The sequence below is a fragment of the Saccoglossus kowalevskii genome, chromosome 16, assembly GCF_978046115.1.
Source record: "Saccoglossus kowalevskii chromosome 16, keSacKowa6.1, whole genome shotgun sequence".
Classification (NCBI taxonomy): Eukaryota; Metazoa; Hemichordata; class Enteropneusta; family Harrimaniidae; genus Saccoglossus; species Saccoglossus kowalevskii.
In genome coordinates, this window is record NC_140656.1 from 15,448,511 (window position 1) to 15,467,770 (window position 19,260).

A 19,260-nucleotide genomic window follows, 5' to 3' on the forward strand; every position below is an offset into this window, starting at 1 on the left:
AATTTCAATATAGAATATAATTAGTTGAAATAATTTGTGAACATGCGCTTGATGATTAATAATATTTCCTTCTACTGATAGAGATTAATCTCCCATAATTTAAATGGTTTTATCTCACAGTTTCACCCGCGATTGACCTCCATACGTTCGAGATTATGCAAATAACCTATGTAACCTTTGACATGGCCTGACACTGGTGACGGTTTGCCGAGTATCTCCGCTTTTTTACGGGAATATTCCTTGATTCCAGCTATGTTTTTTCGACTCTATGCTAGTTTTAAATCGTCGTGCACGGTATAACAACTGTATTCTTCCGTCAATACTGTAAACGCGATGCATACGACTATGTTAAAAACAAGACATCTGATTGGAATGTGACTGTTTCTCGGCGTATCAGCGCTTCCGGTTTACCGAGAGTGAACCCAGGGAGTGATCACAGACATTTCCATCTACTCCGAAAACTGCACAAGTTTCGACAATGAACTTTTTAGCCAAACATGTCACTCTTGCGGAGAAAAATGAAGAATCTTGATGTCCGTGTTGTCACTTTCGACGCGGAGTTGGAATTCAGGGTTGAGGTAAGTGCATTTGTTTGGCGTTATGTTTTTGTTATCACGTTGATTGGTTGGTGACTCAATCACCAGTGTAGGGTAGCGTAGCTGTTTTAACTCGTATACATTGCATCGGTTGATGCAGTTACAATTAAAAGCGATGTTCACTACCTAGTTGCTGCTGTTCTACATCTTTTATATGCTGACCTTTGCTATGTTCCTCCTCCCAATAAAACCAAGTAATTAGAATTGCTCTCATGGATTTGTGGGTGTGGTCAGTTTACCAGGCCGAAATAGTTGGGTGATGTTGTTTACAAATAAAACGAGTCTATTCTCGGTCACATATCTTTCAGACATAATACAGGATTGGTGGGTTATTGTACTTTACTGCAGTGTCATGTGTAACTAAGTTGGACAGATCTGCTAGATGCCTGTCAATTTTTAGTTGTGTACCATCAGTGTGCATGCTTTTTAACAAGACTGATTTTGTGGGCATCCTGAGTCAAACTGAAATTCCCAGTTGAGTCAGCTTATTGATTGCTGTGGAGGTCAGTCTGCAAGAAAAAAATAAATTGTATAGGACTGTAAACATGATTTGTGGCACAAACAAACATTTTGTGGCCCTGATTCCCTCATATTTTCCTTTTTGTTCACAAAATTACAAATTCCATACCTATAGTATACATGCAGTAATATGTTGTGATTATAGTAATAAAATATCATGCCAAGATTCTTGTTATTTTCAGTGGAAATCTGCAGGTAAACATTTATTTGAATTAGTGTGTCGGACAATTGGTCTGCGTGAAACATGGTACTTCGGTTTACAGTATTCAGATCGCAAAGGCTATCCAGTATGGTTGAGACCAGAAAAGAAGGTAATATTTTGTATATAGATATATATAGTGTGTGTTAAACAAACTCCATCATAAAATTACAGATGTTTAATATACACAGTGGTGACTACCATATCAATCTCACTCGTAGCTGAGACAGATATTGTTTTGTTTGTCCAACTTTGAAGATTTTCACTTGAAATACCAAATCCAAATACCATATTTATCCGGGTAAGCGCCCATGCCCGGGCAAACACCCCCCCCCCAATTTTGATACAATAAAAAAATTGAGTTCATGTCCAGGCATACGACCAGGGGATCTTTTTCTACACTATTTTTTTGTTCGTTGTATTAACAGTTGACTTCCTTAGAAACGATTCAAGCAAATCTTACAGAGAGCTTGCGAATCCATAATTTGGGCCAGCAGTTTTTCAATGTTATGCCGGAATGTCACACCAAAGGCTGGCAACTTTTTTACCATCTTTCATCGCAGCTATTGCATTTCTCTCTTGAAAATTATTCTTCTGTCGTTGGAAAAAAATAGTAGTGATGTCATTCTTAGCCAATCAATAAAACGAATGCTTAAAGGTCAAAGATGATTGCCAGACTATAAACAAAAGCATCGTGTGCCATTGTAGCTGAGTCGTTTGCCGCGACTCCATTTTTCCTGTCTCTTTATTCTGATTAGACATGAATTAGAAGTGCCAAGCTAACAGACAGCGAAATCCGAAGTCCAAATTGTGTGGGACTACATTGAAGAACTTCAGGACAAAGCTGTTGGGATTTTGTTTGATAGCGGCAGTGATGCTGACTTGAACTTTGAGGGTTTTGACTTTTGCAAAGATGGCAATAAACGTACAAATAGAGATTTGAGAAGTTGTTTTTTTTCAAACAACTATGAACTTTCGTAATTTTACTGCACAAATTATTATTGGCCTTGTATGGCAGTTGAACCGGTAATTGTCAAAACCGGAAATAATCTTATGCAGTTTAACCTCTGACATTTTAATTCATTTCTGGTTTATTTGTCACATTATAAGCAATAAATTATTTTTGTTATACTTCTAATGTTGCATATTGTTCATTTATTTCCGTTGCATATTTTTATTTGCCGTTCTATCCCCTGTTGCAGTTCGATCTGCGTGTTGTCAATTTTCGCGAATTTTTGTTTTTTTTGCAGGGGGATGTCTGGGCAAACACCCACCCCTATTTTTTGGCAATTTTCCATGTTCAGGACCCTGGGCACTTACCGGGATAAATACAGTAGTACACATGAGCTTATTGAGTTCACCACAAAATATACACAATGGCAGTTCAATGCATAACCATATCGACATGCATGTCACAGTGCTATCTGAGTTCATGGGCTATTATCAATGGTGTATAAGGAGATAGGGATAAGCAATGTAAGCTTTCATGTACTGGCGTAACTGCAGATAATCCCATGCAAAAAATAATAGAGAAAATAAGGTTTTTATACATACTCAACTGATTCATAATATAATGTGTGACATGAAGGTCATCTGTCTGATCTTTATCTTTGTTACAACATGATTTATTTTCAGATTGTGGAGCAAGATTTACCTCACGAGAACCCAGTTTGCTTTAACCTAATGGTAATGTACTATCCAGAAGAAGTATCTGAGGAACTAATTCAAGAAATTACACAACATTTATTTTACTTACAAGTCAGACATTTAATACTAAGTGAAGAGATATTTTGTCCACCAGAAGCCTCTGTGTTATTAGCATCATATGCTGTTCAGGCTAAAGTAAGTATTTTACACAACTCATCGTCTTGGCAACACTATACCTTGAAAGATCCTGCTTTGCAAATGTGTATGAAAGTGCGCCCTCTTTGGCAAGTTGACCTTTTGTAATTTTTTTTATGTATATTGCCTTTTTCTGCACCAACTCTGATTACTCTAAATGCATCAATCACTCACTAGGTTTTAATTTCGCTATTTTCGCTGATAAGTAAAATCCGCTAAATTAAATCTTCATGAACATGTAAAATAACAATAAAACTATTTGTTCCCTTGGCAACTTTGTGAAAACACAGAGAATGCACTCAATACATCAAAATAGTGAAATTGAATGTCATTAAAAATGGTTTTACGGTAAGTGATGATTTTTAGGTGCTTCCAATCAAATCTATGTATTTTCCCAAGGTCTACAACTTGTCCTCTTGGTACACTAACACATAGATTTTCAAGTTCACAAATTCATACAAATCTAGTTCAACAATATCATACCACATACAAAATAAAAAAACACAAAAATCGTTTAAAAATGTATTCATACCATAGTAATTTATTGTACACTACTGCAGTGATTACTTATTTTAGTGTCTGAATTGAATCCCACAGTTTGGTGACTATGATGAATCAGTACATTTACCAGGTTTTCTATCAGAAGAAGACTTATTACCCCAAAAAGTAGTTGACCAATATCAAATGACATCAGATATGTGGGAAGAGAGAATCACAGCTTGGTATGCTCAGCATAAAGGAATGACAAGGTAAAACCAAAGTCTTAATTCTTGTATTCATATATGTACTGTGGAATACTTTATTTTCGCTGGAATTTATTTTCGCTGAAAAGGCTTTTTGGGCGTTTTGCTTGGAATTTATTTTCACTGATTTTTGATGAGATTAATGTAAAATATAGGAAAAAATGTATATTCGCTGGATTTTATTTTCACGGAATCATCCCTTCAGCGAAAATAGCGAAAATAAATTCCAAGCGAAAATAAAGTATTCTACAGTATATGGAGTTTATGAATGGTATTGGTAACAACTTCTTACTGTTTGGTTTAATGGTCCTGTTGTATGGTGTAACGGTAAATAGTTTTTCTCTATAGTGTACTACGCTAGATATGATGCAATAGCCTTACTCTTACTTGTGTGTTTTGTATGGGATTTATTTTCACTGATTTCTGATGAGTTGAATGTAAAATACTGTAAAATGACTAGTTTTCACTGGGTTTAAATTTCGCTGATTTACCATTTCAGGCATATTCAGTGGGTTTTAAATTCACTGTTTTATCATTTAGATAATGTGTTCTATGCTAAATTTTACATATTCACTGGGTTTTAATTTAGCGCATTTTCCAGTCAGCGAAATAAGCAAAATTAAAAAACCAGTGAATAATTAACCCTTTTACAGTATAGGAAAAAAGGTATATTTAGTAGATTATATTTTTCCTGAATATAAAGTATTTTACAGTAATACGCTTACTCTATGATGTCATATTGTTTATTCAGAGATGAAGCTGAGATGGAGTATCTGAAAATTGCACAGGACCTAGAAATGTATGGTGTGAATTACTTTCAAATAAAGGTAACTTTGGTTAATTTGGTCTCAATAAAAACACTACAATGCCTTGTACAACATCACAGTCCAGCATAACAGAACTATACACAAATAGAAGTGATCATAATTTCTACGTTTTTATTGGCAAGAGAATCTATTTCTCACATTTCGTTTTTGAGATCTGGCCTTTGAAGGTTAGAATTTTCTTTTCTGGTAACATCTGCTGACGTCTTTGACGTGTTGCCATGTTACAAGCAGATAACATGAATACAACCCAGGGAGTGGCTCGCACCATGAGATTGAATTATCGGTGTAGTTTTTCATAAATTTCAAGAATTGTCTGAGGGAATTGGGTTTGCTAAATCATCCTTTACTTGGTTTTTCAAAATATAGCAACTCAATGTCCGAATTTCCATCTGTGAACTCTCCAGCTTACACGATGTGGTTCTTCTCTTGTTCAATCAGCATGGCATTCTTCAAAATGAAATGTGACATATTTTGTTACTTTTCAACTCGCCAACAGCAGATAAATTATTCGTTGTTTTTTTTTTTTTGCAGAATAAAAAAGACACAGACCTATGGCTGGGAGTTGATGCATTGGGGTTGAACATTTACGGATTGGAAAATCAACTCGCTGCTAAAATCTCGTTTCCATGGAGTGAAATTAAAAATATATCGTTTCATGATAAAAAGGTATACAAAATCTTAAAAATTAAACAACTTTCTAACTTTTCGCTTGAGCTCTAATAATTGTGCATTTTAGTTTTGACAGCACTGTTGTACAGTAAACCATGCTCAAAGTTTGTGTAAACAGATTTTGACATAACTGATGTTTCAATGATGCAATATTGATGAAAACATAATTTTCATATACTGTAAAGGGGTAATTATTCACTGGGTTTTAATTTAGCTTATTTCGCTGACTGGAAAAATGCGCTATAAAATTAAAACACAGTGAATATGTAAAATTTAGCATAGAACACATTATCTAAATGGCGAAACCGTGAATTTAAAACCCACTGAATATGCCCGAAATGGTAAATCAGTGAAATTTAAACCCAGTGAAAATTAGTCATTTTACAGTAATTTTTGATATTGTTGTTCTATACTCCTTACCATAGACCAAATCAGACTATGATTTATCCTGAACTGAAAATACACACTAAAGTATTTGTTAGATGAAAAATCAAAAACACTAATACGCATGTACAGTGAGAGTTATTGACTGATGCACATGCTTATTAGATAATTTAATTATTTCATCAAAGAAAAACCCAGATGTGTTTTCAGATTCAATATATTCTTCAACATACAATGTCAGACAACAATGTTAAAAATTACATGTTCTTGTCCATATTGCATATTTTTAAATAAAACCGACCAGAAACAAATGTAATGTCTAAGGGGCAATCATTTTGTTGCTGACTTCACACTTTGATCCAATATGGCCGACTTGTGGTCGCCACTTCTCATTAAAGTCACCTTACTTTCAGGAGGCAACAGGATTTATGTCTTCAGATCATTATTAACAGAAGGATGAATATAAAACTATCTTTTGGAAAGTAACCCAAGATGGGTTATGTATTCACTTAAAGTCCATTTTCTAAAGTCCAGGTTTGATTGTTTGTATTTTGTTTCCTTCAGTTTGTCATCAAACCCATAGATAAGAAGTCTCCTGATTTTATATTCTTTTCTCAGAGGTTACGGGTGAATAAAGTTGTAAGTATACCAGTTATTTTCAGAAATGCAGTTGTTGTTTTTCATTATGTTTAACCATGAACTTTAGGAAACAAACGGTAACATTTCTAATGTCTATAGGTTGAACATTACTCATGAAAATTGTGCTTCAGAAAAATATGTTGAAAGTATGACATCTATGTGGAAACATGATCGAGCACAGTTGTATGTATTATGTATTTTGACCCGCTTTTATTCTAAAATTACTGCCAAAGTAGGAAATAGAAACTGTTTCCATGGAAACTAATTTTTGTTTGCTCTTTGTCATTTATTCGATGAAACCACTTTGCATAATCATGGCTCGGCCAAAACTCTCACATATTTGGTAAATCACTGCATTCATCTTTTGAGCAATAAAATATGTCCGGCAGAGTAGACTAAGTAAGATTTTGTTTGTTGGGTTGAATGTAAAGTTTTGATGAACTAACTCTCAGGAGTAATATTCAATGATTTTTGGGTAAAATTAAAAAAAATATTTTTGTATTAAAGATTTTACAGCTTTGTGTTGGCAATCATGAATTATTCATGAGGCGTCGTAAAGTGGATTCCATGGAGATACAGCAGATGAAAGGACAGGCCAGAGAAGAGAAGGCCAGAAAGCAGGTCAGGTCATATACCAATCTTTGAAAGTTTTCTTCACAACTTTCATTATTTACAATTCAGTGTTTACTTTGAATTCTTGACTCATCAGGTCATCAAGTTCAGATTAATAGGTCAACCCCCTGCATCAGAACGTCTTCGCAAACATTGTTCATACCTACCCCAATGAAAATACATATTCTATGGGATTATAATAATTTGTTATGACCTCAAAACAAAAAAATTATCTCATGAAATGGATCACAGCTATAAAGTTCTTTTGTTCTACTTAAAATTTGGTTTATTTCTTTTTACTTTCCTCTGCCGTCTAAAGTATTTCCTATAATTGAAAAAATATATTTTCATGCTGACAGTAAATTTTTCAATTGTATATGAAATTAGAACCAAGCATCTGGCTTTTATTCACAGCCAGTGTGGAGTGATGTCAGAATTGGAACTATGGCAGTATTTTATCTTTGCTTATTTTCCACTGTAGATTGAGCGGAATAAACTTTCTCGAGAAAAACATTTGCGAGAATTGGCAGAACATGAGAAAGAAGAGTTACAAAGACAACTTCGGCACTTCCAGGAAGAAGCAAGATATGCAAATGAAGCCTTGGTAAATCAACTATAAAGTTTTGTTACATTGCACCCTCTGTGATAGATTTGTTTTGTTACTTTTTCTGTCAAAAACCAGATAAAACTCATGAGTTAGCCCCTTTTGAACAGATGTGTGCACTGACCAGACACAATCATTCAGTTTTTTGGGCTTTAATCAAGCCTTTTATATTATTCAGAACTGATTCTCAGGCATGAATTTTTTTCATATTCTGTACATACCTTGAATATTGTTATTGGAAGATTGTTATTTTTATATATCTGTATATGAAAGACTAATATCAGTATTACTGATCTATTAACCCTTATCCTGCCAGCCCCATGTACTTTTACATTGACTTGGCCAGACAAGAGTTACTTAATGACAAAAAAGTTAGAAAAATCCAGCAATTTATTTGCACAGAAGTCTTTACCTGAAAGAGAAGTATTTATAACAATAGACAACATCCATTACTTTTTTCAATTTTATTTTCAAAATATCTTTAGGAAGCAGACAACATTCAATCTTTAAAAACAAACAATTATACTTCTTCCATATTGACAACTCCCCCCCCCCTAAATACAATGTGCATAAATAATTTTACTCAAAATTCATTTTTCGTGTACAAAGATGAGATCAGAAGAAACAGCTGATTTATTAGGAGAAAAGGCCAGTGTTGCAGAGGAAGAGGCGCTACTGTTAGCCCAGAAGGCAACGGAAGCCGAACAAGAGACGCAGCGGATAAAAATGCAGGCCATTAAGGTTAGTATTGTGTGAACACATTAAATATTCACTGTGTTTTAATTTTGCAATTTTTGCTGATAAGTGAAATCCGCTGTTATAAAATCTGTGAATTTAAAACCCAACGAATGAAAATAAATATAATGAATTTAAATACCTGTGAAAATTAATACTTCTACAGTATATCATCAACATGTACTAATACTTTTATTATGTGATTAATCAGTCATGAAGTCGTTTGGTTCAGAAATACAAATAAATAAACCCAAATTAAAATAGTGACAAGACATATTTATACTGTTATAGAACTTGAAATTGGCTGAAAATTAATATGTGATTAAATTACTGTAAAAGGGTTAATTATTCACTGGGTTTTAAAATTTCGCAGACTGAAGAATGCGCTTAATTAAAACCCAGTGAATATGTAAAATTTAGCATAGAACACATTATCTAAAAGATAAAACCGTGAATTTAAAACCCACTGAATATGCCTGAAATGGTAAATCAGCGAAATTTAAACCCAGTGAAAATGAGTCATTTTACAGTACTGTATTTTGCTCTGTTATTAACATTTGACTGGTTAATATTTATGTATTTTTTTTAATAGTCTGAAGAAGAGAAAATGTTGATGGAACAGAAAGCCTTGGAGGCTGAAATGATTGCTTCTAAGATAGCTAAAGATTCTGAAAGAAGGTAAACTCTATAGTCAAACCATAATTCATTCCAGTAAGCAAATTATGTGATTCTTGATAGATAATTGTATCTCATAGGAATGTATTTACTAGTTTAAACTGAGTATCATATTTGCTCTTGTTGCTGAAATCAGCGAGACATATTTGACATTTTACAATGTATATACCGACAGAGGTACATTACTTGCGGTTTGCAACGTGCATAGTTCTGTATGGTAACATAATGTCAAGATCCCATTCAAGTCTCACCTCGTAGATAGCGAGATTGATGCTACGACTTTCTGACATGACATGTATCGAAGTTCTACAATTGTAATAAAATAATAAAACATGTCTTACCACTATGAAAAAATGTAATACATCAAAAATGTACAGAAAAATAGTTCTCGTAATATGTCATATCGCGAGCAGTTATTTTGATCCATCTGGATCTCTCAGTATACTAGTTACCTCGGGCATTCGCATTGTTCTGAGTTGGGAACGCTTATGCGAGGGCGAGATTGAAACAAGATCTTGGTATCATGTCACACTACTTGCAAACCCAAGTAATGTACCCCTGATACCGATGAATGTATTTACATAATCATATCATACTCTGACATCTTATGACATTCAGGCTCCTTGATATGTTGAAAAAAACTTCTTTCAAAATTTCTGTCTGACAGAGATGCCTACTATTCGACGGTGTTCTAGCTCAAATCAGGTCAAAACAAGCCATTTCTAGGATATTTTCTCTGACCAATCACAGACCTGTATCACATAGAGGCTACTAATCAGTGTATAATGCACCAACATTTTGCATTGTCTGCCAGAATCAGCCTGCAGTTGCTTTCATAGGTTCAATGGTTCAGTTTTATACTCCTTTGTTCCAAACTACATCATATGAAGAATAAACGGTGTTGAGTTTATACTACATTTATGAGACATTGCGTTTATCTAGTCCATAAGTCAAGCCTGTTCGGAAATGTGTGATCTCAAAACTAAAATTCACTCATCAAGCCACATCTCTATTAGAAGTGCAACTCTCACATACGAATATTTATTATATACTGGATTCTTAATACATTGCCAACTGATATATTTAGTTTTGTCAATGTTTTTAACAATGTTCATTTTTCAGGAATAAAGAAGCTGATCAACTAAAAGAAGAATTAATCCGAGCAAAAGAGGCTGAAAAAAGTGCCAAAAACAGATTGATTGAGATAACTAGAACGACCTGGACGGTAAGAATTGTGAATTGTGGTTGTATCAATACAAATATATACAAAATGTATACAACTATATCTTGACAAGATCACATGACTATATCTTGACAAGATCACATGACTATATCTTGACAAGATCACATGACTATATCTTGACAAGATCACATGACTATATCTTGACAAGATCACATGACTATATCTTGACAAGATCACATGACTATATCTTGACAAGATCACATGACTATATCTTGACAAGATCACATGACTATATCTTGACAAGATCACATGACTATATCTTGACAAGATCACATGACTATATCTTGACAAGATCACATGACTATATCTTGACAAGATCACATGATTATATTATCTTAATATGACCATATGGCCATATTATTTTTTGCTTTATCACATTCATGTTAACATATCTCATATGACCACATCTTAACATGACCACATCTTAACATGACCACATGTCACATGACCACATCTTAACATGACCACATGTCACATGACCATATCTTAACATGTCACATGACCACATCTTAACATGTCACATGACCATATATTAACATGACCGTATCTTAACATGTTACATGACCATATCTTAACATGACCACTCGTCACATGACCATATCTTAACATGACCACATGTCACATGGCCATATTATCATTGCATTTCCAAATTTAACATGATCAGTGTCATTGTCTCACATATTTTTGTATCTGATTACAGACACAACCGATGTATGATGTCATGTCACATGACCTAAGTGATTTACATCTTGACACTGATCTCACTGCTAACAGTGAACCAGCATGTGACCTGATGACTCACGGCGATGTGGAACAGTTATCCTTAGAAATAGAAAAAGAAAGGTCAGAAATATCACCAGAGGTATATTACACAGGGGTTTTCACCCAACACTGTCCAAATCTTCACATTGTACCAAAATGCCATACATATTAAACTTTTATGCAACCATATTGTCGTAAATATCACCAGAGGTACATTATACAGGGGGTTTTCACCCAACACTGTCCAAATCTTCACATTGTACCAAAATGCCATACATATTAAACTTTTATGCAACCATATTGTCGTAAATATCACCAGAGGTACATTATACAGGGGGTTTTCACCCAACACTGTCCAAATCTTCACATTGTACCAAAATGCCATACATATTAAACTTTTATGCAACCATATTGTCGTAAATATCACCAGAGGTACATTATACAGGGGGTTTTCACCCAACACTGTCCAAATCTTTATATTGTACTAAAATGCCATACATATTAAACTTTTATGCAACCATATTGTCGTAAATATCACCAGAGGTACATTATACAGGGGGTTTTCATCCAACATTGTCCAAATCTTTATATTGTACTAAAATGCCATACATATTTAAATTATACAAAATCTGTTGTCATTGCATGAAATAAAAACAACACTCTTGACTACTTTCTATCGTTATTTGCTGTTTGTGTTTCATCTTTGTTGTTATATGTAGCGTTCACACAAAACTGATGAGACTGTGTGTTATTTCCTATTATTCTGCAATCTGCACTATTGGAATTTGCTTTGGCATTGTTTTATAAGCGTAGAACTAACATGTATACCTTCCTAGTTACCGTACTGAGTAATCCTAATTAAAATGACTAAAGGTTTGTGTATATTCTTAACAAGTTTGGAAGCTCCTTAGCCCATGCTAACCACTGTTTTCCACGTACATGACCACAATTGGGTCTATTCAATATGCAAACATTACTGTAAAATCTGTATTAGAAGCTGCGGCTTCTATTAAAATGGTACAATGCAATAGAGGGGATGCGGCTTTAATTAAAGCATCTACACATATGAGAAATGATGAATTTTTGGTACCCCATTGCTCAAAAAGAATGGGTGCAACTTATATTAGAGATGCCGCTTCTAATACAGATTTTACGGTAGCTTAAATCTTAGCCTGTACTTCGAGTAGCGTGAACACTACTTTTAACTGATACAAACAACTGTATTTCTAAGGATGCAATAAAGTTATTATTATTTTCAAGTCCCTGTATAGAAATAAAACTTCAGACTGCTTTTCCCACATTAACTTAATGTGTATCTTACACAGGGTGGAATATATGGAGAAAAGTAAGCATTTACAGGCCCAATTGAATGATCTAAAGACAGAAATAGAAGTTTTGAAAATTGAAGAGAAACAGACACACTTAGATCAGCTTCACAACAGTATGGTTCAGAAAGGCGACACAAAATTTTCTACATTGAAGAAGGTGGGTATTAAATTTTTTTTAGCTCCGCTGTCGACTTTGTCGAGCGGAGCTTATCATATGAGTGATTGTATTTTCGACTTCTTGTTAAAAACCGCAAGTGCAATTGCTTTGATATTACATATATAGGTACTACATGTAGACCTCTCTCAGATTTGTTCATTTTGTAATGATATCTTTAATTCTCTAATTTTGGTGAATATTTTTGTCATTTTTGGTAAAAAGTGATATTTTCGACTTCTTGTTAAAAACCGCAAGTGCAATTGCTTTGATATTACATATATAGGTACTACATGTGGACCTCTCTCAGATTTGTTCATTTTGTAATGATATCTTTAATTCTCTAATTTTGGTGAATATTTTTGTCATTTTTGGTAAAAAGTGATATTTTCGACTTCTTGTTAAAAACCGCAAGTCCAATTGCTTTGATACTACATATATAGGTACTACATGTGGACCTCTCTCAGATTTGTTCATTTCGTGATGATATCTTCAATTCTCTAATTTTGGTGAATATTTTTGTCATTTTTGGTAAAAAGTGATATTTTCGACTTCTTGTTAAAAACCGCAAGTGCAATTGCTTTGATATTACATATATAGGTACTACATGTGGACCTCTCTCAGATTTGTTCATTTTGTAATGATATCTTTAATTCTCTAATTTTGGTGAATATTTTTGTCATTTTTGGTAAAAAGTGATATTTTCGACTTCTTGTTAAAAACCGCAAGTGCAATTGCTTTGATATTACATATATAGGTACTACATGTGGACCTCTCTCAGATTTGTTCATTTTGTAATGATATCTTTAATTCTCAAATTTTGGTGAATATTTTTGTCATTTTTGGTAAAAAGTGATATTTTCGACTTCTTGTTAAAAACCGCAAGTCCAATTGCTTTGATATTACATATATAGGTACTACATGTGGACCTCTCTCAGATTTGTTCATTTTGTGATGATATCATCAATTCTCTAATTTTGGTGAATATTTTTGTCATTTTTGGTAAAAAGTGATATTACATATATAGATACTACATGTAGACCTTTCTCAGATTTGTTCATTTTGTGATGATATCTTCAGTTCTCTAATTTTGGTGAATATTTTTGTCATTTTTGGTAAAAAGTGATATTTTCGACTTCTTGTTATAAACCACAAGTCTAATTGCTTTGATATTACATATATAGGTACTACATGTGGACCTCTCTCAGATTTGTTCATTTTGTGATGATATCTTCAATTCTCTAATTAATTTATTTTGGTGAATATTTTTGTAATTTTTGGTAAAAAGTTATATTTTCGACTTCTTGTTAAAAACTGTAAGTCCGATTGCTTTGATACTTTTCATATTGTTCATTTTCTAATGATGTCTTCAGTTTTTTAATTGAAATGTGCATTGCTAACAGCGGAGCTATCTCAGCCGATAGGCTGCTTGTTTTAATTTTTAAAAAATGTTTTCTGTGCCAGGCGACAGTCCCGGACATTCAATGTTACTCTTGTCTCTCCTGACTTTTTAGCTTCGCTGTCGACTTTGTCGAGCGGAGCTTATCATATGAGTGATTGTCCGTCGTCGTCCGTGTCAATGTTTTACTTTTTCGACTTCTTCTTGAAAACTACAAGCCTGAATGCTTTGATACTTGGTGTATATGTACCTTGGGTAGACCTCTCTCAGATTTGTTCATTTCATGATGATATCTTCAATTCTCTAATTTTGGTGAATATTTTTGTCATTTTTGGTAAAAAGTGATATTTTCGACTTCTTGTTAAAAACCACAAGTCTCTAATTGCTTTGATATTACATATATAGGTACTACATGTGGACCTCTCTCAGATTTGTTCATTTTGTAATGATATCTTTAATTCTCTAATTTTCGTGAATATTTTTTTCATTTTTGGTAAAAAGTGATATTTTCGACTTCTTGTTAAAAACCGCAAGTCCAATTCCTTTGATTTTACATATATAGGTACTACTGTAAAAACTGTATTAGAAACCGCGGCTTCTATTAAAATGGTACAATGCAACAGAGGGGATGCGGCTTCTATTAGAGCATCTACACATATGAGAAATGATGAATTTTTGGTTCTCAGATATTCAAAAAGAATAGGTGCGACTTCTATTAGGGATGCGGCTTCTAATACAGATTTTACGGTACATGTGGATCTCTCTCAGATTTGTTCATTTTGTAATGATATCTTTAATTCTCTAATTTTGGTGAATATTTTTGTCATTTTTGGTAAAAAGTGATATTTTCGACTTCTTGTTAAAAACCACAAGTCTAATTGCTTTGATATTACATATATAGGTACTACATGTGGACCTCTCTCAGATTTGTTCATTTTGTAATGATATCTTTAATTCTCTAATTTTGGTGAATATTTTTGTCATTTTTGGTAAAAAGTGATATTTTCGACTTCTTGTTAAAAACCGCAAGTCCAATTCCTTTGATTTTACATATATAGGTACTACTGTAAAAACTGTATTAGAAACCGCGGCTTCTATTAAAATGGTACAATGCAACAGAGGGGATGCGGCTTCTATTAGAGCATCTACACATATGAGAAATGATGAATTTTTGGTTCTCAGATATTCAAAAAGAATAGGTGTGACTTCTATTAGGGATGCGGCTTCTAATACAGATTTTACGGTACATGTGGATCTCTCTCAGATTTGTTCATTTTGTAATGATATCTTTAATTCTCTAATTTTGGTGAATATTTTTGGTAAAAAGTGATATTTTCGACTTCTTGTTAAAAACCTCAAGTCCAATTGCTTTGATATTACATATATATGTACTACATGTGGACCTCTCTCAGATTTGTTTATTTTGTAATGATATCTTCAATTCTCTAATTTTGATGAATATTTTGTCATTTTTGGTAAAAAGTGATATTTTTGACTTCTTGTTAAAACCGCAAGTCCAATTGCTTTGATATTACATATATAGGTACTATATGTGGTCCTCTCTCAGGTTTGTTCATTTCATGATGAAATCTTTAATTCTCTAATTTTAATGAATATTTTTGGTGAAAAGTGATATTTTTGAATTCTTGTTGAAAACAGCAAGTCCTGTTGCTTTGATACTATACATATTGTTCATTTTCTAATGATATCTTCTGTTCTTTAATTGCAATGTGCATTGCTAACAGCTGAGCTATCTCAGCCGACAGGCTGCTTGTTTATGTGCATATTGCAAGTGCTAGTGCTGACACAAAGTGCATTTTTGCCACAGAAGTCATATTCATGTTTTGGACAGGGCTGTGCGGCCATCTCTCTATCAAATGGCAATTTAATGCGCTATCCTTAACACAAGCACCTGCGGACCTTAACCAAGGTTCCCCCAAAGGGTATTAAAATTGAACAGAAGCAAGAGAAGCAAATACATTCATTATGTGTCTTAATGTAGCCGCCAGAGAAACCTTTGTTGTCAATTGTTAAATTGTCTCTCTCTGCCTGTTACTGTGCATGAAAGCTTTGACATGTTTTATAACTTTGCTTATGCATCGGATTATACAATGGAGTACTAATCTTGTCAACAAGAGCAAAAAATAAATGAATCTACTGTAAAAGGATCAATTATTCACTTGGTTTTAATTTTGCTTATTTCGCTGACTGGAAAATGCGCTAAATTAAAACCCAGTGAATATGTAAAATTTAGCACGGAACACATTATCTAAAAAATTTAACCGTGAATTTATAATCCACTGAATATGCCTGAAATGGTAAATCACCGAAATTTAAACCCAGTGAAAATTAGTCATTTTACAGTATCTTTTTTTTATGATTTTTTTCTTTGAATATTTTATTTCGACATTTATGTATTTTTTTTATATTTTCTTTGTTAATTTTGGATGAAATGGACATAATTTCACAGAATTTGAGAAAAATGATGCTGGTTTATTTTATGGAAAGTGACTACCGGTAATATTGTCTTTTTGCATACAATGGGTTCAGTAGTTATGTATTAAGCAATTTTCGTTTTCAATTATTTGGATCAAATGCTGTTGGCTAGGAAACTGCCTATTTGTTTCAAAAGTAATGAAGAAATGTTAGGAAAATGTATTAATGTGTTGGTGGTAAAAGTAATAGCGACCAGGTAACAAAATCACTTGTGGTTTTGGCAGTGATGTATCTTACGATAGTCTGTATACAGATTAACATTCTTTGTTACTTTCAGGTGAATATCACATAAAATGATCTTCCCATTCCATTAGATGTTTTTCCCATTAAAAGAAAATAACTTGCATCTCATATCATCTTTTAATCTTTCCAGATAAAGGCTGGCACAACCAGAGCAAGAGTCGCTTTCTTTGAAGAACTATAGAAGATGGTGCTACAACTCAAATTATAATTTATTATACAATTATTATGAATTATTGGCAGTTATAAATACAGCATGAACTTTTATTATATAATATTTTTTTAAGTTCTTAGACATTTTGACCACTTTCCTTTCCTCAGTGTACAACCATAATAGTACAGTAGCATTATGGCCATCCCCTGCAATTTGTATCATACGGCCAGAACTAAATCACAGAATTTTTGAACATTTTGACTCTCAACTCATAACCTGATTGACAACAGTGATTGACAGTAGTAGCAGAAAGAGAGCCCTCTGTGGTTATGTCATCAAAATATGAAAAGGGAAGATCAAGCACGAGCATAATTTCTGGTGGTTTAACAAGATAAAATCTTTCTGTGATTCATGTCAATCCTGATATGTAGAGCCTATTATTTTAAAGGGGTTAACCATTATGAAACTTGTATTTTGTTTTTTTCACTTACAATAAAAAATATCAAATGAATTATCTTACAATCAACCTGCAACAAACAAACACTGGCAGCATTGTATTTATGTTATGACTATACAATTGTTGTTGCATTGGACTCGTGGTCGATAGACTCAAGTTCAGATCCTACCAGGGGTTGAACACCTGGGTGAGTGTGCTACAGAATTTAATGGGAAGGATAAACCCATTGGTCAAGATTCATTCACTGACAGATGCGACTTGAGGGGAACCATGGTTAAGGTCCGCAGGTACTTGTGTTTGACCAGGCTTGGTTGATGCCAGAATAGTTACAGAGAGAATATGACTGGAATATCGTTTCTTTAACTCTATATATACACCTATTATATAATTATATATAACCTAAAAGTGGTATATACAACTATTATATAATTATATTAACACAAAAATGGTTTTCTTTGACACACTATATGTCAACACTTGCACTTTGAACATTGAATTTTGAAAAAAAGTCAGGAAACAGTCACAATTCAATGTACAATATGTATGTAACTGTCGCCTGGCACAAAAAAATGAATAATAAAAAAAAAAAAGTTTTTGGGAATGGATTCTTATCAGATGAAGATGACAAATGAATATCGGTTTGGTGTCCTGATTATGACTGCAATATACAGAGTGACGTTAAAGAACATCGGTATCTGGGATTTGTCCGTGTGTATGCATCCTGTGCGCCGTCACAGACTCGTTGCAGCTTTTCTATTTTGTTCACAGTTCCATATAAGTAATCAACATCTGCTATTGTCTAATCACTCCATGGCAGGTCATGAAACATACTGCTCACAATTGTATCATTCATAACATATACCCAATGTGTTGCAGGTTGAACAGTTTTGATTGTAACTTCTTTTTTTAAATTGAATGTTTTTCCTGTGAATTATTTTTCTGCAGATTTGGTTTTTCAGTATTCACCCCTCTTTCTACAGAGTTCTAAATGGTCAACCCCTTACCGACATATGTTAAGAACCTAACTAATTAATCATTTTTTTTTTTAAGTTTTGTATTAATCAATTTTTGCAAATAATCTTATAAAAATTATGTCAGGGTAATACTGGTTGTGAGACAGACACTGCCACACACATAATATTTCAATAATAGTCTTGTTTTGGTTACAAATTTTAAATAATGCTGGAACAACCCCAAATCCATTATCAAAAACAGAATTATGTGATGTAACATTTTTGAGGAATTTTTAACCAAACTAATCTTATCCCGTCATTCCTTAGCTGAATACATGTGTTTTTATGAAAAAATCTATTTATACATGTTTTGTCAACAGATTATAGTAGTAATGAAATTCTGAATCTCAGTGTCTTTTCTTTTTAACCATTTCACCAAATAATTGCATATAGTGGTGGCCCTACTGTGAAATACTTTCAGCAAGACTTAATTTTCGTTGGGTGTTTTGTACAGAGTTTATTTTTACTGATTTTTGACAAGTTGAATGGAAAATGGGATTTTATTTTCATTCAAATTTTTTCAGCAAAAATAGTGAAAATTAATGCCAAGCAAAAAAAAGTAATTTTACAGTATACAGACCTAGAAAATGCAAATAGTGATATCCCTGTATAGACCTGATAATTGCATATAGCGGTATCCCTATACAGACCTGATAATTGCATATAGTGGTATCCCTATACAGACCTGATAATTGCATATAGTGGTATCCCTATACAGACCTGATAATTGTATATAGTGGTATCCCTATACAGACCTGATAATTGCATATAGTGGTATCCCTATACAGACCTGATAATTGCATATAGTGGTATCCCTATACAGACCTGATAATTGCATATAGCGGTATCCCTATACAGACCTGATAATTGCATATAGTGGTATCCCTATACAGACCTGATAATTGCATATAGTGGTATCCCTGTACAGACCTGATAATTGCATATAGTGATATCCCTATACAGACCTGAT

At 33.4% G+C, this 19,260-nt stretch overlaps 1 protein-coding gene across 2 annotated transcripts; it reads left to right on the plus strand.

Moving 5' to 3' along the window:
• The first annotated feature begins 169 nt into the window (after positions 1-169).
• On the plus strand, positions 170-18,628 carry NF2 (neurofibromin 2). 2 transcript variants are annotated; one of them, NM_001171240.1, is given in 15 exon segments: positions 176-578; positions 1,298-1,426; positions 2,950-3,156; positions 3,754-3,905; positions 4,651-4,726; positions 5,258-5,392; positions 6,344-6,418; positions 6,926-7,039; positions 7,512-7,634; positions 8,244-8,375; positions 8,962-9,047; positions 10,167-10,269; positions 10,988-11,130; positions 12,375-12,534; positions 16,800-18,628. In NM_001171240.1, coding segments are annotated over 15 exon segments (1,767 nt in total). In that variant the 5' UTR covers positions 176-497; the 3' UTR covers positions 16,851-18,628.
• Positions 18,629-19,260: the final 632 nt, after the last annotated feature.